At 40.2% G+C, this 25,804-nt stretch overlaps 2 protein-coding genes and 1 pseudogene across 3 annotated transcripts; 2 read left to right on the top strand and 1 right to left on the bottom strand.

Moving 5' to 3' along the window:
• Positions 1-340: 340 nt before the first annotated feature.
• LOC146485844 (uncharacterized) lies at positions 341-12,532 on the top strand. The gene is made up of 12 exons (XM_085102793.1): positions 341-666; positions 1,701-1,755; positions 2,384-2,479; positions 3,103-3,165; positions 3,809-3,990; positions 4,452-4,608; positions 5,133-6,438; positions 6,861-6,980; positions 7,517-7,613; positions 8,704-8,777; positions 9,683-9,785; positions 10,459-12,532. Exons 1-11 carry the CDS (start codon positions 560-562, stop codon positions 9,772-9,774), a joined length of 2,349 nt encoding a protein of 782 aa, XP_084958919.1. The 5' UTR covers positions 341-559; the 3' UTR covers positions 9,775-9,785; positions 10,459-12,532.
• Positions 12,533-13,930: 1,398 nt separating this feature from the next.
• LOC146485843 (uncharacterized) lies at positions 13,931-17,691 on the bottom strand. The gene is made up of 2 exons (XM_085102794.1): positions 17,272-17,691; positions 13,931-15,777 (listed from the first exon to the last, which is right to left on the bottom strand). The coding sequence occupies exons 1-2, from the start codon at positions 17,365-17,367 to the stop codon at positions 14,110-14,112; spliced, it is 1,764 nt and encodes a 587-aa protein (XP_084958920.1). The 5' UTR covers positions 17,368-17,691; the 3' UTR covers positions 13,931-14,109.
• A 3,368-nt stretch (positions 17,692-21,059) lies between these two features.
• Positions 21,060-25,087, top strand: LOC146485842 (uncharacterized; annotated as a pseudogene). Its single transcript, XR_014861905.1, has 5 exons — positions 21,060-21,638; positions 22,047-22,259; positions 23,048-23,319; positions 23,861-23,953; positions 24,366-25,087. The product of XR_014861905.1 is annotated as an uncharacterized LOC146485842 (transcript).
• The last annotated feature ends 717 nt before the right edge of the window (positions 25,088-25,804 follow it).

Below are 25,804 nucleotides of genomic sequence, written 5' to 3'. Positions count from 1 at the left end.
TGAAAATCACATCCTGTATACAGAACATTACCCTAAACCATTATCAATTGTCAAAATACTCAAACGTTTACTTTGAGAAAAACGATGAAACGTGACCTCCTAATACCATAAAATAAAAGAAGAGGTTTTTTTTTTGTTCTACAATGTTTGTCGCTGATTAGATCCTTAATACAGGTCCGATGCTTTTTATGTTATCGCGCGCGGTGGTCCTACAAAACACAGTTACTGGTTTTTATTATATATAAGCCGCGTGGATTAACGCTGATGGCGCGCACTCTCAGAATAGTCTGGCGGAGAAGTGCATTTCGCCACGAGTTGATGAGCCAAAGCGAGAGAGAAAAAAACACAGTTGATGCATTGTAGTTGAGTGAAATAATAAAGCATTATAAAGATAATATTTGAAGATAGCACTTCTTTTACACTTTTTCGGCCGGAAGACTGAAAAACGAAATTAACCTCACGCAATTAGAATGTGCGCTCAATTAGAATGCAATTAAACATCATGGTAACATGACGTCACAATCAAAGTTACCAGAAGAGATTGGAGTTAATCCCCGAGATGGATTCCGAAGTTACGGAGAATAAAAAGAAACGAGGCGATCGCCTACAATTTGAAATAACAGCATCTGTCAACGCTCTTCACCTGGAGTGCACGGAGGATGGATGGTAAGTGACAAAAAGAAAACATAACTAAAAAAAGAAAGGTTTCGCATTTGGCCCAACGACTGGTCAACATCAAGTGGAAGGCTCTGAGCGCAAACTTTTCTTATCAACATTTGTTAATGATTTATAATTTCTCTCCTCCTCCCAGCCAATAACAAATCTTTACGAGCAAATTAATTTTGGAGCAACCAGGTCATTATTGGGCGGAAATACCATTTACTGTGAGGCGCGTAACATGATCTAGCTTCCAAGAAGCGCCAGCAGTTTTTGCCGATAAGCGCGCAACAAATTTAAAATAGTCCTTAACACATCCTAACATTTACGCGGGTAAACATAATTCTTATAAATCGGTAAACACAAAGCGAAACTTTTTTTGTGTGACTTGCGATTAAGTCTTGTAGTACAATAACCCGGTGAGATAAACTATACCAGGGAGGGGATGGAGATTATCCAATTTTGCTCCCTCTTCCACAGGCTCTTTTCTTCCAAAATTCAACGGAGCGCGAACAAAGCTTGGGTACGAGCGCGAAGCGTACGGGCTGATGGGAAGGAAGGCTTATCTCCCTTCCCATCTTTACTTTCGCTCCTCCAACTGAACTGGAAAAGAAAGCGAGCGACTGGGGCGAGGCAGACTTTCTATTTCGCTCCCAGAATTCTTGCGACTATCCTCGTCCCCAGTCGTTCTGGGCACACGGTCAAATGTGACGTCAGCCGGCCCCAAGTCTCCGAATAAGCGAGCTCGGTAAATTTGATAAGCGCGTCTTAGTCCTGGGAGCGATACTGGTTGAAAACAAATATGGCCGACAAATTTATTACATCTTTGCAAAATATGCAAGCTACGTAAGTACTGTCACGCCGCGCCGATCTTTTTAGACCTCGCTGGACTATCGGCAATGGTAGCTTTAAAGGTGATTTTAGCACAAACTAACCTAGTTCAGTCCACGATTGGGTATTTATACTCACTGTTAAGCACACTTCGCACTTTTTTTTACTTCAGTTTGTTTAAAATTCCTAATCGATGAATTGTACTTTGTTAGGCATCCGGAAAAGTTAATCATCCTTTGGTGCAAGGACACCAAAAGTCACACTAAGGTATGTTTTGCATTTTTTCGCTGTTTTTAATTAATACCAAGGAAGTAATGAGAAAACTCTACTCGAGTCTAGCCTTGCAGTTCTGTCTAAGGGAATTAAAGTGAAACGTTGTTAGATAGGCTACAAAGGTCGAGAATCGTGCCGCTTTGTTTAGTTTACCTTTCTCGAGTTATGATGTTGATGCTGGGCGCTTAATACAGTAACTTGGTTGGAAAAAGCGGTGTACTCAGCGTCAAATACAGAAAGCCTTACAAGTCTTCAATGGTCTTCTCAGTTTGCTAAACGCAGCTACTCGTTAAGGAACTCTGCGAACAAATTAGCTGTTCCTTAGCCACAAACGATTTACTTAAAAAATAGCTTTAGCTAAAGCGTTGCAGCTCTCTGGTACAGCCTGCCCGGCAATCTTAGGCAGGCTGAATCACTTAACGAATTTTTTAACCGTGTAAATAAAAATTACCCAGCCTGATCGGCAGGAAACCCAAACTAGTAAGCTTATCTAATTTTGGGGGAGATTTTACGTAAGTTTAACATTAGAAACCTCAATCACACATCACTTTTTTACAGTTATATGTGTTCTATAAAAAAAAAATGATAAGCAAACATGTGTATATTTTGCTTTTGGTTTTAGCCCGTCCCATGGCAGCCCGGAGTGAACAACCCCTGCCGTGGAATTCATTCTTGGACGGGGCCAGACCCCGTGAAATTTCCCTCTACTCTTTACAAGGTAAATTAAATGTTTTAAGGATGGTGCCTACTAATACCAAAGTATCAGTTTTGTGCGGTTTATGACTATTTGGGAAAAGCAGATCTTGGCAAGGGCTATGAAAATCGTAAAAGAAATTTGGGTGTAACCACATATTTTTTTTTTTTTTTGAGATAATTAAGCAACAATATTCTAAAAAGCTGTACAATATAAAGTGAATGTAGGGCGTTTTTTTTCCCAAATTGAAGGTTTATTATCTCCTGAAAATGCATGGTTACCCCCAATTTTGTTTTTGGATACCAGAAGCACTTGCTAAGTTCTGCTTCCCCCAAATAGTTTTAAACCGTGCAAAAAAATCCATGTATTAGTAGCCCCCACCTATATAGAAAACCCGAGTATCACGACATGCACAGAATGTATATGCGCAGTAACAATAGTAGGCACTGTCCTTAAAGGTTAACTAACTGCAGCTTGAAGTGTACAATCAGCCTTCAGGGACTGTCACCCCCTCTCCCTGGAATTTTCAATCCCTTCTGTGTGTGTATGGAAGGGGAGAGAGGGGGAGATGTGGAAACTTTCTGGAACGATACAATACAATGGGGGTGCTGATATGAATTTAACTGAGTATGTTCTTGCGTTTTCAGAACATTGAGAGAGAGGGAACATACTTGTATGAAGAACACATGCATGAAATTGTTATCCAAAATGTAAGTTCACAGCTATTGTTATATACCACTGAGTGATATTCTGACAATAATAATGTAAAATAAGATCTCTTCAAAGTGAAAAAGGAAGTGAGGCATTACAGCCTGTCGCAATTGTTCTTCGTTGGCCATTTTATAGGTGAACGAAAAACATTGTGCCACTGGTGGTATTGACATATGAATAGCTATTTACCCTCACAACATCATAAGCTAAGCATATACAGCCAGTTGCAATTTGATTTACAATATATTGAAGCAAATTTGAATTATGAGGAAAGTGCCTTTTTGTCATTGACTACGGTGAGGAGTGGGGTAATGGGCGTGGGGTTTTGAAATCCTAATGTCAAGTTTTTCCGATTTTTTTCGTTTGTGTTTAATTCAAAGGAAGGAAGGGCATTGGTCATTACATCCTAAACCTTTGGTCTTTGTTTGGGTCCAGTTTAGTGGTAACTGGACATTTTTTTGGAGGGGGATGGGGGCTTACAACTTATGTTTTTTTTAGGGGAGAAAATTAGAATAACACCCAATGAACAGTGAACCAAGCCTCTACAAAATTATTTTGCCTCTTTAAAGTTCAATCCTCTCAAATTTTCTAATCCTAGGCATTTTTGTCTCTAATCATGTTACTTTTCTTATTTTAACACAGGTGACTAAGAAACATCGCCGGCGAAAGATTGCGACAGGATCTTTCGACCTTGCGGAATATGTCAGCAAAGAAGGACACAGTTTTGACATCACTGTAACCCTCAAGCCTGCCAATAAATACATCATTTCTGGGCGGGTTAAATTTCAACTGAACTTGGTCAGGCTTGAGGGTGGTGATCCTGAGTAAGTATTTTGTCATTTATGTTGTTAACCATTATATGTGCCCAAAAGAAAAAGTAGACTTTTCTAAATCGGTAGCTATGAACTGGGAAAACATGTGACATACCATTTAAAAGGCCTTTTTAAAGGTATGCTATAAATCACGCAAACAGAAATGAAGGGGTATCCATTTACCGGTATGTCTACCCTTACAAGAAGCCCCCATCCCCCACATGTAGAACTGGGATTCTCAAGAGCCCCCCTCCAAATTCTGACAGCAGTTCTCGTGTTTCAGTTACAATGATAAAATTTTGGAAAAGCTAACAATTTTTCAATTTGTTTGTTTGTTTTTTCAATAATAACTGTAATATTTCATATAAGCCCCTATACTCTTCTTTGGACCTAAAAATAAATAAGAACCTTCTGGAGAAGGACAGAAGTCTTAATAGAGCTTTAATTGTATTTGTTCAATTCTAATTCTTTAGACTCTACCAGACAAAGGTTCCTGTAGCAGTTCCTTCTTCAGAAGGGAAGGTGAAAGAGTTAAGGAGAAAGGCGCCACCACCGCCGAGGCCTCCCAAGCCATCCAATCTGCAAGTTCCTTCTTCCGAAGAGAAGAGGATTGAAGCAGATGCGGTAGAGGTCAGTCGATAGAGTCTAAATAGGTTTTGTAATAATAATTTTTATGCATTATAGTAGTTTTAGTTATGTAGCTATAGAAAGTGTTTTTTGAGTCCTGATGAGTTGACCATGTTTAAACCCATTAATTCGTTCGTCCGTCCGTCCGTCCGTCCGTCCGTCCGTCCGTCCATCCGTCCGCCCTTCCGTTCGTTCGTTCGTTCATTCATTCATTCGTTTATTCACTCATTCACTCACTCACACCTTCGTTCGCTCGTTCGTTCATTCATTCAAGAAATGACAAGCTCTCCATTTCGTTTGGATCACAATTTCTTTGCGATTCAAATGAGGTGAAGAGCTTGTCATTTCAGATGAGCCCTCACGAGAACTCCAGGGAAAGACACAACTGTCGCTGAAAATTCACCCAAGTTTCCTGTAGCATTCCCCCCCCCCCCCCCCCTCCCAATCTGCATACCAGTGCGGAAGATCCTTCTTCGGTAGAGAAGAGGTTTGATTCGAATGAGGTGAACGTAAGGTTGTCATTTCAGGGACCAGAGAATGACGAACATCTGTCAAACAGTGTTGATACTTGTGGGGAGAAAAAGAAAAATGAGGTTAACTATCCAAAGGAACTTAATCCGTTTGAGGAGAGTTTAAGTACAGCAGAAGAGAAGGTGAAGAAGAAGCAGAAGAAGAGGAGAAAGGCGCCACCGCCCCCGAGGCCTCCCCACCCGTCAACTGAATATCCCAAAGAACTCAACCCGTTTGGGGAGAGCTCTAATGAGGATGGACTCAGTGAAGATCCACGTAAAATTCCAGCTGCAACAGCTCCTTGCTCAGAAGAGCTCAACCCGTTTGGGGAGAGCTCGAATGAAGATGAAGTCAGTGAAGATCCACGTAAAATTCCAGCTGCAACAGCTCCTTGCTCAGAAGAGCTCAACCCGTTTGGGGAGAGCTCGAGTGAAGATAAACTCAGTGAAGATCCACGTAAAATTCCAGCTGCAACAGTTCCTTGTTCTGAAGAGCTCAACCCGTTTGAGGAGAGCTCGAATGAAGATGAACACAGTGAAGATCCACGTAAAATTCCAGCTGCAACAGTTCCTTGCTCAGTAGAGCTCAACCCGTTTGGGGAGAGCTCGAATGAAGATAAACTCAGTGAAGATCCACGTAAAATTCCAACTGCAACAGTTCCTTGCTCAGAAGAGCTCAACCCGTTTGGGGAGAGCTTGAATGAAGATGATCTCAGTGAAGATCCACGTAAAATTCCAGCTGCAACAGCTCCTTGCTCAGAAGAGCTCAACCCGTTTGGGGAGAGCTTGAATGAAGATGATCTCAGTGAAGATCCACGTAAAATTCCAGCTGCAACAGTTCCTTGCTCAGAGGAGCTCAACCCGTTTGGGGAGAGCTCGAATGAAGATGAAGTCAGTCAAGATCCACGTAAAATTCCAACTGCAACAGTTCCTTGCTCAGAAGAGCTCAACCCGTTTGGGGAGAGCTCGAATGAAGATGTACTCAGTGAAGATCCACGTAAAATTCCAGCTGCAACAGTTCCTTGCTCACAGGAGCTCAACCCGTTTGGGCAGAGCTCGAATGAAGATGAAATCAGTGAAGATCCACGTAAAATTCCAGCTGCAACAGTTCCTTGCTCAGAAGAGCTCAACCCGTTTGGGGAGAGCTTGAACGAAGATGATCTCAGTGAAGATCCACGTAAAATTCCAGCTGCAACAGCTCCTTGCTCAGAAGAGACTGAGTGTCCGTCAAATGAGGCGACGAGCTTATCAATTCAGGGTACGGAGAGTACGAAACAAAAGCTGTCAAACAGTGGTCATACTCCTTCGCCTTCCAGACGCAGAGGTAAGAAAAATAAGAAAAACAATTACCTAAATAAACTTAATCCAAGCTCTCCTTGTCAGCTAAACGAGTGTTACCACCTATGGAAAGACCAGGGAAAGACACAGCTGTTTTTGGTGTTGTTCAGAGAGAAAATGCTGTGCTTTGTTGGTGCTGTTCCTGGCGGCTTCTTAGGAGGTAATGAACGTCCTTGCTCTCCTGATGTAGTTGGGTGTGAAGGCAAGACGGCTGTCGTTCAGTTTGCTCCTAAAGGTTGGTTCTCATATAATCGCCCCGATCGTTTGCAACCACCAAGACGATCAGAGGCGATCACAGCGATTGGGAGCGATTAGGGGGTTCTCATATGATCGCCCTGAATCTTGTGGTAGCAAAGCGCACGGTCAAGGCCTAGTCCTGATGTAAGTTTTCATTGTCTTTATCAATAGACAAAAAGCTATTAGAGTATGCAAGAACAGAACTTAAGGCGTTGAAGGAGGAGAAATTTTGCTTGCGCCGAGTTCTTTTGAAGCTGGAGCGCGAGATCAAAGGCGCAAGGAAAATGAAAGGTTAGTGATGTCTTGATAAATTCAATCCTGTAATGAAATTCCTTTATTTAAATGTCTTGCCTTGCCTGTAGCCACTCCGATCTACACAACAGTGCCTTTCTAACTTGCTATTGAATGTCCAGTGTGCAAAACCGCTTTACCCCTCCCTTGCTACCATTCCCTAATTCACACAACAACTATCAAATCAGGGTAATATTTCTGAGTGACGAATTGCCGCATTGTAGTGTGATCTCACGTTAGAGGGGTGGAAGGGGTGGGGGCACACAACGGTGTTATAAAGACCCACCTCTCCCTCGCGTTTATCTCCAATGGATACATCAACTATGAAATCAGGGAAATAGTTCTAAGTCGCGAATTGACGCTGTCATCCTACGCTGTGGCCATTTTTCTCCTCGACACATCAAATCACGTATACTGTAGAATATCTGACTCCCGGGGTCCCCTTTGGGATCTGACTTCGAAAATTCAGCGACCATGACCATATTTGTGCAGTGTTACAATTTGTTGAATAATATCATGCGTTATCTGTGCGCCAGATTGTCAAGAAGAACTCGACGGGCTGATGAAAGACTGGTTAAGCTTAAACGAATATAGCGCCGAGCTCGCCCTGAGGAAGCAAAACCTTCAAAAGCTGTGAGTTTTAGTACACATGTAATGAAAGTTAGTTCTGTTAAAAAACTGTTACGATCATAAAAAAGGAAACGCGTTGTTTGCTGAAACGAACGAAGACCATTAAAGAACGTCGTCAATATTACTTTGTGACGTTTCTTCCTAAAGGAATTATTTTGTGAGAATAAACATTGATTTCGACCTCATACAGTTTCGCCCTCAGGAAATAAACTCGCCTACACCATATCAGTTAACTTTCCCATGTATTAAAACACGTACACGCAAGTGTACCCAATATAAAGAAGAAATGCCTCCCCTGATCAATCAGCAAAGTGTAGTATTCGAATTCACATGTGATTCGTGTGATACAAATTATATTGGGTAAACTTGCCGCCACCTACATCAACGCGTTGAGGAGCATAAACATTCTGTGATCGGAAAACATCTCAGGGACGCGCATGGTTTAACACCTAGCAACTTAATTAAGAACTTTAAAGTCATAAAGAAATGCCGTGACAAATTTGAATGTTCGGTCTACGAAATGCTGTGGATCAAGAACAAAAGACCGAAACTGAACACGCAAGCGGATTCCATTCGCGCGGAACTCTTTACCTGAATGCTTTCATGCTAATTTATTTTCTCACTTTCAATACCCATAAATATGCCTTTCCGTTATTTCCATTTTTACTCATTTGACAATGACGATATGAAGTCGTCGAAACGTCATGCTGTTTTACTATCGTTAATTTTCTTGTTGAAATATATGAATTCTTCCAAAATATTTTTCTCCTTCAGTTTTTCCTTTAACTTTTCTTTACCATTAGCTTAAAATTAATCTTTAAAAACAGTCTTAACGAGTGAGATAAAAACCTCGGTTAACTTTTAATCTTGGATTAGCGTTAATCAGCTTTCGAACAACCGGGCCCAGGTTACTAATAACCCAGTTTGGAGGAACTATGGTAAATTAAAACTAATAATCAAAAAACTTTGTTCTTGTGACAATGTAAAACTTTAGCCGAGGGAAAGAATTCCTGTACTAACTGGGGAAACCTAACTAAGATAAGGAAGTGAAATGTTGTAGATTAATTCTCGGGGTTTTCTTTTCTTTTGTTAGCGAGAAACAACAGGATCTCGACGAATGCTGTGACATCATGAGAATTGAACTAAAATTTTATTTTCAGATGGAGGGTAAGTAGTAAAACATTTTAGTCATCTTCATCTCTGTCTTGGCTTTATTTTATTATTATTATTATTAGTATTATTAATACAATGAAATCATCATGTTGAACTCTGTAGAGATTTATTTCTTCATCGACATAATCAAAGCGCTCTGTGAGCGAACTCGTGAATTGAACAGGTGAATGGATTGATATTTCAATTCATGTCTAACGAAATTCGCGAGAATCGAGGATCGGATTGAGTGCTCAGTAATCGAGAATCGAGTCGAGGATCGAGTATCGAGGATCGGGGCTCAGTAATCGAGAATCGAGTCGAAGATCGAGTATCGAGGATCGGGGCTCAGTAATCGAGAATCGAGTCGAGGATCGAGTATCGAGGATCGGGGATCAGTAATCGAGAATCGAGTCGAATATCGAGGATCGGGGCTCAGTAAGGGAGAATCGAGTCCTGGATCGAGTCTGGCGAAGCCGAGAAAGTGATGAGTTTGACTGATTCCTCGATAAACTTAAGCATGAAACAATTGAACTTCGCTCACCATACTCCTTTTGATACGCGAAACAATTCGAAGGTGGAAGTGTACGTTATTTTGGTGGTTTTTCGTGGTTGCCAATCGGCAAAACATTGTCACTCAAAGACAGCGTTCCCAGGGTAAACATGAAAGGCCAACATAGATAACACAAGCTCCGATCTCACAAAAAGCAGGTTAAACTAGCCCAAAACAATAAAACTCCACTCGTACTATTCCTTTCGAAACACGAAGGAACGTGGTGGTTTTAAGTGTTGCCAATCTGTGAGTAACGGCATTACGTACTTATTTTTAACAGAAGCAATAAAAGGCAAACACACACCGAAGAGGGTTGAACCCTTTTATGGCTTCGCCATTGTTAAATTGTTGTTTTTCTCTTATGATGTAGATTGGCGCAAGACCGATTACCACAGAGCGCAAGAAGACACACTTCTTGACCTCCTCTCCTCTTTTGCGGAAAAACTAAGTGAAAACTTCTGAACAGAATTGAGGTGAGCGATTAGAACTTAAAGGGAACCTCTTCTCTGACAACTAATGTCTAAATTCTAAATTTAAGTTTGAAAACTGGAAATAACAGTCAAGTGTGCTAAATATAAGATATAATTATCACCAATTTTCGCGTTTAAATTTCCCGGGCGCCGCCATTTTGGATTTTATGACGTCATACGTTTGCCGCTATTGTCAGTGAGCAGAAGTTCTTTTGTGTGAAACAATTAAGCAACTGGATGATGTCATGAAATCAAACATGCCGGCACAGCAAAAATGGGCGATAATAAAATCCTGTTTTGTCCGACACAGAAATATTATTTCCATGTTTTCCAACGAAATTGAAAGTTGATTGCATCTTTAACGTTAATCCATTTCAACATTGGAGATTTCCTCTGACGTTATACATTAAAATTTCCAACCTACTTAAAACGTCTTCTCGGGTGACGATGATGATAAATCTTCAACTCGTTTAGTTTTCATGGTTCAGTGAGTTATTTCAAGAGCTTCTTGGATACCAATGGTTTTTCTGGCTCATGTTGTGGAATCTGACGACGACACACACGACATTTAATGTGTCTTCACAGTTTACTGATGCAAATGAACATATTATGCTTTAACTGTTGAAGTTGAGTTCTACGTTTATGCCTGATAATATTCCTTTTTCCTTGATTTCAGATTCTGTTCTGAAGTTCCGTAATCAAACTGTAAATAGTGTAAATAGCTTTTTGCCTTCATTTTATTTGTGTATATTAAATTGTGGATAACTGAAAGTATCCAATCAGAAGCAACGATATAGGATCGTTCAAAAATGACAGTGGCGCAATCGCTCATGTGACCACATTGCGTGAGTACATTGTTTAAATTGTTGCTTTGCACGTTCTAGATTTGTTTTCAACTAAAAAGTCTGACTTGTTTTCTTTATCTTTCCAAACATAAATTTCCAAACATAAATTGTAGTATTCTCTGCCAAGTACAAGCTTCAAATCTTACAAAAACTAACTTTGTTTCAAGGATCTGTCTCCTCCTCCTCCTCCTCCTCCTCCTCCTCCTCCTCCTCCTCCTCCTCCTTCTTCTTCTTCTTCTTCTTCTTCTTCTTCTTCTTCTTCTTCTTCTTCTTCTTCTTCTTCTTCTTCTTCTTCTTCTTCTTTTTCTTCTCCTCCTCCTTCTCCTCCTCCTTCTCCTTTTCCTTCTTCTTCTTGTTCTTCTTCTTGTTCTTCTTTTGCATCCACTGATTTCATGCATATGTATGTCGTCCTACTTTTCTTTTTTTTCTGACCTTGTCCATATTCATGTACTTTTTTGAGTTGTCCTTTTTCTCTTTTACTTTAAGTTGAAATCAGTTCTTTGAACTTTTTACTGTTTTTAGGTTCTGGTGCAATTAGGATATTTTACGCTGCTATTTCTAGTTTTTTTGCAATTCATAGGCTTTTTTCAAATTTCTAGGCGCTCCTTTTTGTAGGTTATTTTGCAATTTCTAGTTATTTTCTAATTTTTAGGCCGTTTTTCAATTTTTAGGATATGTTGCAACCCTTTACAATTTTCTTGCTTGCTAGTTTTTAGAAACGTTTGCTTTTTGTTATTCAGTTGCTTACTAGTTTTTTTATCCTTGCTTTACCAACATAGACGACTACATGGTCTGCAATCTGAGATGCTTGCGAAACTTCTTTTCTTCGGTTTTTGCTTAGCTTTTTTTAGGTTCTGGTGCAATTAGGATATTTTAGGCTACTATTTCTAGGTCTTTTGCAATTCATAGGCTTTTTTCCAATTTCTAGGCGCTGGTTTTTTAGGATATTTTGCATTTTCTAGGTTATTTTCTAATTTTTTGGCCGTTTTTCAATTCTTAGGATATGTTGCAACCATTTGTAATTTTTCTGTTTGCTAGCTTTAAGAAATGTTTAGTTTGCTTTTTGTAATTGTTTACTAATTTTTTTATCCTTGCTTCGCCAACAAGACGACTACATGGCCTGCAATTTGAGATGCTTGTGAACTTTTTCTTTCAGTTTTCGGTTTCCGCTTCTTTTTTTTCCATTTACTATTTTTCCTTTTATCCACTTTTTCTGCTTGATTTCTTTCTAATACTTGCTCTTACTAATTTTTGCCTCGATTCTGATAACCATTTTAAGTCGAATTCCTTCAGTTTACAATTCAATTTTCCAGCTTTTCAGAAGAACCTCTGTTTTTCCCGAACCTCGTGTGTTGCCAATGTTAAGTATTGGATCTTTAAAATTACTATAAATGTCTTTGTTATCTTCTTCACTAGAAAAAAATAGAAAAGGAAACCTTTTCGTTCTTCAGATTTAGTACTAACATTTACAACAGCTTTCCTACGCTTTTCTCGGCATCTTAGAATGTGCATGGTAACGAGGCAAGCGAATGTAGTCACACTTCTGGTTACCTCTGAACGCATGCGCCACTGTCGTTCATGAATTATTCATTATCGTTGCTGAAGATTGGATGAAACCAAAGACAGACGTGTTAGAGCGCAGACAGAATGACCTTCATTGTTCATTAACCGCACCATCTCTCATGTGACGTAATGCATCTTGAGGAGTAATGACGTCGTTATTGACTAGTATAGTCATACAGAGTTATGACGTCATAATATCGAGCACAAAGTGATCAACGTTTGTGAAGGTTTCTTTTTCATAATTAGAGTTCTTTGCGTTGTTTGTAGGACAGTTTTTCCTTCTTGGTTACAGTTTCTTTTGATTTTGTTTCTCGTATTGCTGTTTGGACTCCTAGCCATACTTTTCCATGTAACAACTTCTTTGCTAATGGTTTATGACGCATTTGTGCGAATTTTGCCATTAAGTTTTTTTTCAAAAGAGAGTAAATTGTTTACTCTCGATGTAAATAATATTCATAAATAAACACAACTTACTACAAACTGTGATACTTTTTATTCGTCGGATGCATCAAGTTCAAACTATATCAACACTGTCGCTCAATCCTGCCAGTATTTATCAATAACAAAGTGTTGTACGATTTCTATCGTTATTTGAAATGCAAGTTCAGTGAGCTTACAGAGAAAAAATGTTTACAGCTGTCAACAGAGTATTTCCTAACTAACTGAATAACGTGAATTTCTTGTCAAAGTGTTCTGTGCTCCATCAAAACAACCTTGTTCCCAGGGCCTCTCTCTCGGACGTGAAAATGAGAGACCCTGGACACAAGGTTGGCATCAACACAGATTCATTATTCTGTTGTTATGTTCGCCAACTGTCCGTTTGGTACATTGTAATCACTTTTAATCCAGGACTAGAATTTAACAAAGGATTTAATTTCATTTACAGTTCCAAAAGGTAGGTCAATCTTGTTCGGCATACTAGAGGGCACCACAAAAAAGTACAGCTCAGCTGATTTCATTTGAATGGTTGTACTTAAATGTCATCCACAGACTCAAATGTTTGAACCATCTGATAACATCATAAACAGTACCAGGGTTAGAAAATGAAATACAGTCAACTCTCTCATAGCGACCACTTCTCGTAAGCGACCACCTCCCGTAAGCGACCACCTTGTAAACAACTGTTTCAAGAGGTCTCTCGTAAGTGACCACCACTCAAATTTCTTAAGGGACTGCGACCTCTTTTTAGGCCAGAAATCACACATATTCTTTTGTTTTCTGTTTCCGGTAAGCGACCACCCAACATAATCACGTATGATCGCTTGTAAATCATTACTCAGAAGTGACAAAAGTTCAATTTCGATGACGCTTTCCCGTACTGCTGACAGATAATGACAGTTTACAGACAGGGAAGATGGCTATAATTAGATCTGTAGGTAAAAGGGAATTGTTACAGTATCTGTTCCAAAATGAACCATGAACCATGTTATACAAAGTTTCACAAGAAGAATGAATAAATGTGAAAAAATCAAATAAATAAATAAGTTTCTATTTGCCTAATTTTAGCTGCTAAGGTAATATTTTTATGTAATTAATTAATCAATCCAGTATTAGGCTTAGTTTGTTGATCTTTCCCGTAAGCGACCACCTCCCGTAAGCGACCACTTTGTCGTGCACCAAGGGTGGTCGCTTACGAGAGAGTTGACTGTATAAGGTGATTCTAACTTTGGAGTCTATGGAAGAAGACCTAAAATGTGACCATTCAAATGAAAGCTACTGAGCAGTACTTTCATGTGGTGCTGTTCATTATGCTGTACACGGTGATTCTAACTTTTGAGTCTGTAGCTGAAATCCTAAAGTGTGACCATCCCAATGGAAGCCACTGAGCAGTACTTCCATGTGGTGCTGATCAATTTCTAATTTGAAGAAAAAGAAAAAGAAAAATTTTCAGTTTGCTTCTTTCCTTGACACAAAGGATTTCAGCACGTAATGGGAGTATCAAAACCACAGCTTGTCTTAAGCTCACAGTACGTGTGAACAATGCTATGACACTGCACATATCCACTTGCGTTGCACCCAATGTACTGAAACAATCCGCCGTGATGATCAACCCACGTGACCATGTCACTGCGTGACACAACAGATGTGGTGTGACGTCGTAAGTCGTCCAAAGTAAAACCCATCTTGGCGTGGATGTGACTTTCGCCGGGACTCGAAAACGACACCGCAGAGAATCCTAGTCTGCTGCCAATGATTTTCGCCAAACCACCGCCCATTGAATGCCCCGTGAGTAGAACATGATGAGTTGTTCGATTGATCACATGTTCTTTAAGGTAGGATTCGATTGAAGCCGTGGTGAAATCTCTGCGATTATGGTGAAGCAGCCGTTCCAAAAAAGACGCAGCTGACACAAATGACGTCACGAAGTTTTGCGGCATTCGTTGGACCGGAAGAGCCATAGAGGTGACCTGGTAACTAATTATCTCGCTCCACAATTTTAGGTTCTCAATCCACTCGCTTGTGTTTTTCGTTCCACGAATGCCGACGATATCGATTCCTTTCGTGCTCTCATACACGTGATAGAACCTGGTATTTTCATGTTCCTCTGATATGTAAGAGATATTCCACTTTGTGCGGCGACCGCGAAAATAACTGTTGATAGTTTGGTTAAGGTGTTGTGTACTCCAGTTCTCTAAATAAGCGACGTATGAGAGATAAGCCACGTCAGCGATGTTTAACTTCAAAGGAGTCCACGTGTTCCCGCAGATTGGATACCTAGGTGCAATCGTTTCTTTGTTGACTAAATTAAAACCGTTCATTTGTGTGTGATTATTTTGCTGGAAATAGCAATCTTGATCACTGCAGTATGGGCGGGAGGTGATGGCAAGAATCAAAACACCGAGGTACGCCATGATGAAGAGAAAAACGAAACGCTTTTTTATGATGAAGTACTCTCCACTCGGCTTTCTGCAGCCCCGCATATAGATGTACAAAATAAGACAGGCCGTGAGAAACGGGTAGAAAAACGAGAAACAAATTGCGCCAGTTGAGGCGCGCACCAGAGTGAAGGATACTGGAGAAAGGATTGAAAACAGACCGAAGGACACCATCATTGGAAGAAGGACCAGGGCGTACAGCTCGTGGGTCTGTTCGCGATAGCAAAAGGCAAACAAGGCGACCGAGCCAACAACTGAAAGCAAACACGCAGCAAACCATGACACTATGATGCAACTTCTGAGGAAAGTCATGAGACCAAAATTTCTTTCCAGACAGCCAGCGTGAATGCTTGCACTGATCAAAATAATTAGTAAAGTCACCACTTTTGCGACTCTAAACTTCAGCGTTCGTTTAACTACTGCGACTTTGATGATTTCCCAGAAGAGGGAACACACGACGCATACCCAGATAATCGTGCAGCAGAGCAAGGCGAACATACAAAAGGTGTAAAATGTCTGCGAGTTGGATTCGCCTCCAAGTGGCGAGATCATTTCAAATGTCATCTCCAGCGCGCAGTTTATGGCGAAGCCAAAAGCGATGACGAAGAATGAGACCAGTGATATCACAATGGTGACGTGCGATACAGGGTACAGGGCAGAAAATACAGCACGGATGATCCTCCATTGAAAGGCTTTTCGGCCTGGAAAGACCTGTAAGGAAGAAATGCCACAAGATAAGGATGGACCGATACGCGATACCGATACGAAATATTCGATACCAACGATACCAGCTTTGACAAGCATCGATATTTGCGAGAAATATCGGCCGTTCCGATCCCTTTCGATACTGTTTTTGCGAGTTGTAAACCCTTCAGCAATTAAACACATCAGAGTACTTCAGAACTACCTTATTATAGGAAATTAACAATGCACGTTGACAACGCGAAGAAAATTTACGTTACACTAAATTAACGCCAATTTTTCAAAAGCTAGGTTTACATGCCTTAAATTAACGCGAATTTTTTGATAAGCATCTTGCTTTATTTACTGCGATTTTCATAATTCTGAATGCCAAACTACATTTTGGCTTTCGTCAATAAAACCTTCCAAGACAAGTGCACGGATGTTTTTAAGTTTTTTTACAGCCGAAAATTTGGTTTTGAAGCCTAACTAGACCCTATCAATTCAAAAGATAGTGACTCTGAAGAGCCAATAGAAGAGTCATGAACTAATAAGGTTTTGTAATGAAATAAAGGTGCTTTAAAATAACAATGTTGTAAAATAGCGTGCATTAAATTTACATCGATACATTAAATTAACGTGAATTTTGTAAAATCGTGTTAAGAAAAGTGCATTGTTAATTTCCCATAATAAGGTAAGAACGCTAAATGCCGAAGCTCTCCCCAGTTCCAACGCGTTATATTTTCCTGTTCGTTTTTTAGCTGTTCTCTTGTCAATCTCCAGCCTCGTCCCACTATCTGAGGGCCCGAACAAGGCTAGCAGAACGCGGAATCGGGATATAGTTTTAAACAACCATTTAGACCAGTGCTTAACCAGTAATAGTTAGGCTGGGGTAGAACTGATTCTTCAGACTAAGGATAACTGTTTATCTGTTAATAAAATTGTTGCTAATTCTAAGGAATCGAGATGTCTGAATTTAAGGGAGCTTCGTGTCTGGGCCGACTTGTCTGAAAGTTGAAGCCTCGGGTTCTTGGTTCCTGAACCACTTTTCCTTTGCAAAGCGCATAGCGTTTTGCGCGTGGACTGGGGAGAGTGCAATGGCGTGACAAATCTGTTAAAAATCACATCCTTAGCGGGGAGTGGATAGGCTGGAATAATGACTGATTTCATGCCCGTCCGTCAAGGAAAGCAACCAAAACGTGCTATTTTACATTTTATATATTTTATTTGGTTGACCAATGAACTAGGAAAGAACACTGACAATTTACTTTGAATTAATAGCTAGTTATAACGCCGACAGAAAAATTTGCAAACTTAAATCTAAGTGTTTTGCAATTGCGTCTTACATGCCTGCCTCCACACACGCCCCCGTGAAAATCGTGTGAATTTGTTCCTCTTGCCAACAAAAATCTTAGTTTCTAGACAGAAAAAACCACTAACTAAAAGCTGGTTTTTGTACCTCAATCAAATTCCAAACCTACGAATTAGGAATACCACTTCCTTTCTAGCCTGTAGCTTGCTTACCTCAACACGAGGAAAAGTTCGCGGACTCACGAACAACGGCGAGGTTTCCTCTTCTTCTGTTAATACAAGAATGTCTGAAACTTGTAAGCGACTCATTTCGCCTTCTTGCTTCGGTCTTAAATGCCTTGCTTCAGAAACGCATAATTTTTCACGTCTTGTCCTCAATTCAGAACTTCATTGTGACAGACGCGCATAGCCACGTCGAAAATGTCAATCAATGCGTAAACACACGTCCACAATGTTGTGCAAGTTTACACAACTTCTTCTGTCACGACAACTTCCGGTGCAAGTAGTCACGTTGAGGATGTGAAAACGAAATGCGTTATCGCACGTTCTGCGCGCAGAAGCGAGCCAGATAGCTCCACTGATTGCTTCCGTTCATTTAATTTTTCGCCCAAAAACAATAAAAAACAAAGTTCTTGGCCGTTTTACCGTTTTACTGTGAATAGTAAGCCCATCATGGGTTTATAAAGTTTCTACATCAACCGGCGTGAAACGAAGACTGACATGCTTTGGAGCAAAATTGAAACAATGCTCATGCGTTATGTTGTACAAGCTGGGCTTGTAGACGAATTCGTGAAATGTAACCGTTTAAATAAAACCTGTTAAGCTGAACTTTCATTTGGCACTGTTTGAATTCCAATATATTTCAAAGCAATATTCGGTTAATATAGACTTTGTTACACTTTTAACAGGGGCACTTCAGTGAACGGCCAATCAAGATGTGCCATGTAAATCATAAAACCTATACCAAATTGTTGAACCAAAATAGATCATTATTATTCATCTATTTTTTATATTTTCTGCAAAGTCTAGTTTATTTTGTTTCGAATTTCTCTGTTTTCCACTTGAGACCGGCTACCGGTTACCCGTCATTTCTCGATCCAAAAGATGCTTTAAAAATACACTTTTCAAACATTTCTTTTAAGGGATTTGAAAGGATATCCGGCCATCATAAATCGAGGTACAAGTATATCCGATGAACAAGAACGACTCACGTGGTTTGCAAGTGGTCGTACTAACCGATACTTGGTAATTTCTTCCGATATCCATTTCGAATGGTGATGTCATCGATAAGACTTTCGCATTTGCTCAATTTAAGTAATGACTAAGGTTGATGTCTAGGCTAGAACGAGTCCAGAACGTTGCAAGCTAAATTTTTGCAAAGCTAGGCAGTGTTTATTATTTAAACTTGTCGTTAGCGTTCAATCACTAGAAGCTGTCAAGTTTCTCTGAACGAAGAATTCAGGTTTAGGTATTAAAACAATTTGCTGAAAAAAAGTTACTCCAAGTATGAGAAGTTGCCAAAAAGTTGCCGAGAAAAGAGAGAAAATTGCAGGCAGTTATTACAGTGAAACCTCGATTTAACGAACCTTTATAAAAACGAAGTCGTCTGGAAAAAGAACGATGTTCTCCAGCCCTGCCTTTAAATTAAAAATGTATACAAAACCTCGATATTATAACAAACCAATTTCCCTCGGCACTTCGAGAAGTTCCACTGTATTTCCTTCTCAAGCCTACCCTGATCACGCTACACTTTCGCTTTCTTGTCACGTCGTATTGGATCAACTGATTTGAATAAATTAAATTACACGTCACAAACGTAGGCAGGCCAAACTCACGAAATAGCCCGGTGAAGCATTCAACGAAGATCTACAGAAAGATTTATAACCAGGTATGTATCTAAGATAAATTTTAGTTATTTTGAAGCAGGGAAGAGATCTAAGATGCAAGCTTTGCTAACCCGCTTCTCAAAATTTTAAACGGAAGCTAATGTTATGTGTTATATTTTATAATATGTACTTCGCCGGCCGGCTTTAATAGTAAACAATATCAAATTCTAAGCGCTGTTCCCTTCGTGTATCTTGTCCCCAACTTCGGGGCAGTATTCATCTTTCCCTTGTCCTTTCTAACACCGAGGTGTTACGGCTTCCAAGTCAACTTTACAACTTTTCCGGTTCGCTATTAAACGGGTAAAACGCCGTACTTTACATGAACCTATTAAATTATAAATCGTCGACCCAAATTTATTCATGGAAATCGTCCATGATACAAATTGTTGTAGTTGTAAGCCTCTGCATTTCAACTGATAAACATACGACAAACTTGGAAGGAAAGCAGCGAGCGTCTTGCATAAAGCGGGCCATCAAACTCATGGCAAGACTACGGCTTGTTAAAATCGACGAAAAACACGAACTCATTCATTTGTAAGTATGGTACACATCATGTAGATCGGTTGCTTTTGTTTCTACACGGCCTTGAACGGTATAAAGATGAATTTCTGCCTTTTCTTTCACTAAGCTTATATACCTGCCAACTCTCACGCATTATGCGTGAGTCTCACGCCTGCGGAGTGAAGCCCGACGTAGTCAATCGAACGTTCGGTAATCGAACCTACTCGAACCCAATCGCTCGATTGGGTTCGGTAATCGAACTTAATCGAACTCACAAAAAATTTTGCCAATCGAACGCAATCGGACGTTCGGTAATCGAACAGTTCAACAATCGAACATAATCGAACACCACTTGCAGTTTTAATAGAAATCTACTTTGAGGTAACGAGGACACTTTTAGCGCTAGTAGTAACTATTTTGTACGCACTGTACACTGTTGAGTGCGTCCAGATTCAGTTGCAGTGGTCGTTTTATAGTTATCTAAGCGAAGCTTTAGCGACGACGGTCTAAATCTTTTAAAAATATCCCGTTCGGTGCTATCCCGAGGGATAAAAGACAGTTTACATGTTGTACTGAGCCGTTCATGTGATTTATATTGTGAATGAATCAATTTCGAATCAGCTAAACAATAAAGATTTTAGTTCATTGAAATGTGTTAATATCTCTCAGACTTGCTCCTCTAGTTAAAACTCAGTTAAAGAGTGAATTCCTTCCAATTCTACTATTAAAGAGTTAATGCTTATCAATTTTGTATACCATTTTGTTTTTCAACCGAACCCAATCGAACCCAATCGCTCGATTGGGTTCGGTAATCGAACTTAATCGAACTCACAAAAAAATCCAGTTCGATTAAGTTCGATTGCCGAACCAATCGAACTCCAATCGAACGATTGGGTTCGATTGGGTTCGATTGGTTTTTGGTTCGGTTTCGTCCGATTGACTACGCCGGGACTAAAGACATCCATCTCACGCATCAAGGACAATTTCTCACGCCTGAATAACACATGATTAGTAACAAAAATTCAATTCAATTTATCCCCAAAAAGGTGCTAAATGTTGACTTTGCTAACTGTATCACAACACGCTAAAATTTTCATAAAAGCTTTAAAATGTCAACAATCCGTTGGAATCGGAAGTGTTCGGCAGCATTCGAGAGTCATCGGAAAATTGTCGGAAATCTTTGGAAGTGGCTGGGACATTTTCGGAAATAACGGTCACGACGAGACGCATTTTACCCCAGGTATAAGCTTAGCTTTCAAAGACACATCGATCGACTGAAAAATTCTGTTTCAACAAGGCTTTTATGCTTCAGAACACGTGACCAATGATGACGTATTATCGTACCACATCAGTCTGGTCTGTTTGTACAGAGTTCGATCGCGTCACATATGCCATCACGTGCGCACTTGAAAAGACAAAATGAGTCCACTTGTACACTTCTTTCCACAAGGGCCAAGCATCTCAGTGCGATTTCTAATGAAATTTCGGAAAATGTAATCCAATCCGTAGAGGAGAGAAATGACACTTTCTCTCTCTCACTCTCTCTGTTGTACAAGTTTTTCTAACTTTTTAGTCTCTGTGTTCAGTTGACCATTCAAAATATAATACTTCTCAAAGACCCCAAAAATGGTTCCACTTTTGAGTCAGTGAATGGGACCCTGATGTTGTGATCATTTAAGAAGTCCATGAAAGCAGTACTTTCCTGAAGTGATGTTTATATCGCTGTATTATGCTGCATGTGTTGTTCTAACGTTTGAGTTTGTCGATGAATTCCAATTCTGGGTTTCAACTTTTGAGCGTGTGTATGAAGTCCTGAAGTATGTCTATTGACTGAATGGAAGCTACTGAGTAGCTCAGCTTTTCTATTGCTTTGCTTGATAACTTGTGCCTTGTCATATTTGATAGACACAAAGTATTTCAAAGTTTTGTTGCTTATTTATTTCACATCTCAAAAGGGATACCATTATGAATCAGTCACCAGTCCCCTTCGCAAGAAGATCCCTAAGGCGCGTGGATGAAGCGGGGCCTGGTGAACACGAATTCACTGTTGTCACGTACAACATCCTTGCCGACCACTGGATTCGAGCGAATGCTGCTAAAAAAGACGGAGTGGTCTACACCTATTGTCCAAATGACTTCCAGTTAAGAACACAGGGAAGAGATTCCCAACGGCACATTCTTTTTCTGGAAGAGGTAGGGAAAAAACAGTCTTGTAAATATCTTCTAAATTTAATATATCATTGAGGGAATTGGCTACCCTTCTCTTATTTTTACAAGTCCGTTCTTATGTTAATGCATAATGTGTACTTTGAAACTTCGAGCCAATCGGTTTGTGAACTTTTCTTTTTAGAGAGCATGTTAGTAGCCATTGCCATCGTTTGTTGTTTGTTAATAGTTATAGCCATCATTGGTTTGTTCGCAAAACGCAATATATCCTGAATACAATACGATGAAACATTAGAGAGCATGTTAATAGCCATAGCCATCGTTTGTTTGAGATCGTACATCAGCCTTTCTCAATGGCAGCTAATCTGTCACCATGGGTCTATTACAAGCCATGGCAACCGTTTTCTCTCCCTTAAAGCCTGTTTTATTCTATAGTTGCAGTGGCTAAACAGCGATATCATCTGCCTACAAGAAGTGGACACACCCTACTTTAAAGAGATCTTGGCAGATGAAATGTCTCGGATGGGGTACCAAGGGCTGGCACCGAATTCAACAGCTGATCGGCCCGAGAGCGTGGCCATGTTTTTCAAGCGGGACAAGTTTGAGCGGCGCTGAGGCACAAGATTAGTGACAACCTGCTGGTGATTGGTGAGAACCAGTTTATCTGACTGTGGCTACGTTTACCCTGGGCGTACCTCCTCTCGGCCAGGCCTTTTTTAGGCGTTCAGATTGAGAAAGAAAAGAGTATTTATTTAATACGGGACAGGAAACATTTGGGCAAAAAGAAAATAGAGACCGCTTCATCTCGGCACTCTTTATAATGTGAACGTCTGAAACAAGCTACCTCTCGTTCCAGAGGTCACTGCCGCACACAATTCTTTGTGTGCGGCAGTGACAAGCAATTTGTCTTGACCAAACCCTAACCCTTAATAATAACTCTAACACAAACCTTGAGTCTCTTACTTTATTCCCTTTGGCTGAAACTTGTGCGCAATTGTTGTTTTAGCTCAGACTCACCGGAGTTTTTGCATGTAGCCTTGAATTCCTCCAGGAAATGTTGCTCCAAAGTTTTATCCATTGTTTTGTGTTTCGTGTGCAATATAGGGGGAGATTTCCGTTTTTATCACAAAACGAAGCGCAAAGCAGCGGAGAAAACATTGGAGCAACGTTTCCTGACCAAATCCAAGTCCACATACAAAAATTCCGGTCGGCTAAAACAACAAAAGCGATCTTAAAAGCAATTAGGTCGGTTATGCTCTTAGCCATTTAATCATTAATGTAATCAAAATCAGGCCAATCTCTTTCCAGAAGACACTTCCATTAAGGGGACACTTCTCTTTGTCCCGACGGTGTCCCCTCAATGGAGGTTCCACTGCATTTCTCCGCTTTCTGTCAACTAAAACTTAAATTTGTCTTTCCAAAAAATTTTCTCCAAGGAACCACGCACATTAGATGGGGACAATTGCTAGAAACCGTCACTCAAGTTTGTCAAATAAGTTTGGTGACCAATGCCCTCGCGGACATGGTGAAGGCATTTGAGTCACGTGGCGAGCACGTGTCTCATATTTTGTGCGGTGACTTCAATATTGAACCCCATTTTCCTGCTTACCAACTTCTGAAAGAGGGGAGACTGAATGAGAAGGAAATCAGGACACTAAAGAGTGTGGACTACTTAAGATTCAGTCCTGCTGTTGAACCGCCTTTACAGGTACTTGTAATAATAGTTGTTGGAGTATAGTTAACGTTGCTTCGTGGCTCTCACAGGTTTAAGTTTACCTCTCTCGACAAGAGTTGAATATTTCCTGTGCTTGGCACTGACTCCTACGAGCTTCGCCAGCGATTTCTTGTCTCCCCGCGCTTGGCGCCTGTTGCCCGCTTTTCCCGCGCTTTTTGTGCCGGTTGTTTACCGACTACATGTTCTCTCGTCTTCGGCACCGTTCACCGTTACTTGTGTTCCCGCGCTTGGCAATAGCTACAATAATTATTTTTCTAAGCGTGGCACCCATTGCTTGTTTTCCTGAGTTGCAAGGAAAGTTGCAAGTTGTAAGTTCTCCACGCTTGGATCTGATTTGCTCATTATTTGCGATATTATAATTGGCCAGAATTTATTTCTTTTCCTTGGTTCGGTTTCATAGCAGTCATAAGCAAACTGCTCTTTCAGAGTAAGCCTTTTAAGTACAAATGTGTGTTCACGCCGCTAAGTAACATTTTCGGATTTCATTCGTTTTCTTTCTTTGCTATCTTTGCAGCTCTTGCCAGACCAAGTATCGCTTTTGAACAAGACCAAGTTGCACATCCATCATCCTCTTACGAATCTTCAAAGTGCCTACAAAACTGTTCTGGTAAGCGTCATCAACACTGAATCGGAGATACATGAGAATTTGTACTCCTGCACTAAATAGAAACCCTGTGTCCTAAAGCATATATTTTTACATATTACGGACCTATTTTTGTAACCTGGCTGGGAGCCTGCCGCGAGTAAGCGAGGAAATGGAGCGTGAGTAGTGAGCCAGGCGCGCAGGATTCCTGCTTTGTGCCTCGCAAGTTTGTGAGGTAAGCGCCTGGCAATCCTGCGTCGCGCCTCGCGAGTTTGTGAAACGCAGGCGCGAGGGAATGCCGCTTCATGCCTCGTGATTTCTGCTCTTGGCCATTCGCGTCTCCCTCCGTGAATTGAAAAGAAATGATTATGATTATTTTGCCATTTTTTTGTGGCCTTTTCTTGACTTGAATTCCCTTACTGTTCTTTATTATCAGGGCACTGAGCCACAATGCACCAATCACGAAGGAGCTGGCCGTGTGTGGACTTTGGATTACATCTGGTTCGATGCTGCGCGGCTAAAAGCAACCGCTGCCCTAGAAACGGTTTCCAAGGCGGCGATAGACGCCTACACTGGGCTGCCAAACCAGTTTTTCCCGTCAGACCATCTCTCAATGAAGGCGCATTTTAAATTTGCTGGCAAAAGACAATCCGCTGAATGAGCTTCGTCATGAATTGACCTTTTTGGTCGCAAAGTCCTCTACTTTCAAAGCAGGAAAAAATCTCTCGAACGTAATTTTTAACTATATTAAACAAATAAACAGTAGCACAGGAAAGAACTAGTCGATAGCTTTTTAAATGGTCACATTTCAAGATTTCATTGTACGGACTCAAACGTCAGAACAACCTAATACAGCTAAAATAAATAGCTTCACATGAAATGACGTTCATTTGATTTCGAGACTTTAGGATTTCATCCACAAACTCAAAACGTCGATCCACCCTGTACAGCAAAATAAACAGCACCACAAGAGAGTACTGCTCAGTAGCTTTCATTTGAATGGTCACACTTAGGGATTACATCGACAGACTCAAAAATTAGAATCACCTTGTACAGCAAAATAAACAGCACCACTGGAAGTACTGCTCAGTAGCTTTCATTTGAATGGTCACACTTGAAGATTTCATCCACAGATTCAAAATTTGAACCACCTTTTACAGTGTTATAAACAGAAGCTCAGGTTTTGAGTGTTTAAAGAAGACTAAAACAATGATTTTTGTAAATGTTTTAATTTGCCGAAATATTTAAAAAATAAAAATATTTTCCTTCCGACGCATTTGTGGCACATGTGCGCGGAAAACTTTGTGGAGCAAAGTTTAAACACAAGTTGTATATTATTTTAAACTGAAATTTTAGTTTTAATGTTTAAGATTTGGATCATAATCTTTTCCCATTGGGAACATAGAAAACAGAATCGCAATAACAAAGTTTAATTAAAGGTGCGAACAAATTGTCGGTTTTGGTACCGCTCAGTTTAAGAGCTACGCAGAAAGGAGTTTGTCAAAATGATTATTGTGTTAGTAATAAATTACTTATTTCAAGTACTCCTATTTTTTTATGTACGTTTTTGTAAAGTTGAATTCTACATTTGAATCTCGTATGTTGGCAACACAAACCCAAAGTTATGCTCTTGTATCCTTTCTCTCTTATTAGGGACTTTAACGCTCCTGAAATCTGGAAACGGAATACGCATGGCGGAGGTGACCTGAGAACTACTATGTCTGAGTGCGTGAGCGGCCGGCGTAAGATTTCCCGCCAAAAATTTCTCAATGCTATTCTCAAGTCTATTCCGAGTAAACAATAGTTTTAATAAGTAAAACAATGGCTCTGCACGTGCGTTATAAATTTTGGTACTTTTTTTTACCTTCCTCTGCA

This window comes from Pavona decussata, unplaced genomic scaffold (genome assembly GCF_977016875.1).
Source record: "Pavona decussata unplaced genomic scaffold, jaPavDecu1.1 SCAFFOLD_24, whole genome shotgun sequence".
NCBI lineage: Eukaryota > Metazoa > Cnidaria > Anthozoa > Scleractinia > Agariciidae > Pavona > Pavona decussata.
The sequence above is the reverse complement of the archived record's forward strand: the minus strand, read 5'-3'. Positions and strand labels throughout refer to the sequence as shown.

Coding starts and splice junctions, on each gene's coding strand:
- LOC146485844 (XM_085102793.1), top strand. CDS start 560: ATGGATTCCGAAGTTACGGAGAATAAAAAGAAACGAGGCGATCGCCTA. Junction 1,756..2,383: donor ACACCAAAAGTCACACTAAG/GTATGTTTTGCA, acceptor TTTTGGTTTTAG/CCCGTCCCATGGCAGCCCGG. Junction 6,439..6,860: donor TTCGCCTTCCAGACGCAGAG/GTAAGAAAAATA, acceptor CTTTATCAATAG/ACAAAAAGCTATTAGAGTAT.
- LOC146485843 (XM_085102794.1), bottom strand. CDS start 17,367: ATGAGTCGCTTACAAGTTTCAGACATTCTTGTATTAACAGAAGAAGAG. Junction 15,778..17,271: donor GAACTTTTCCTCGTGTTGAG/GTAAGCAAGCTA, acceptor TCTTCCTTACAG/GTCTTTCCAGGCCGAAAAGC.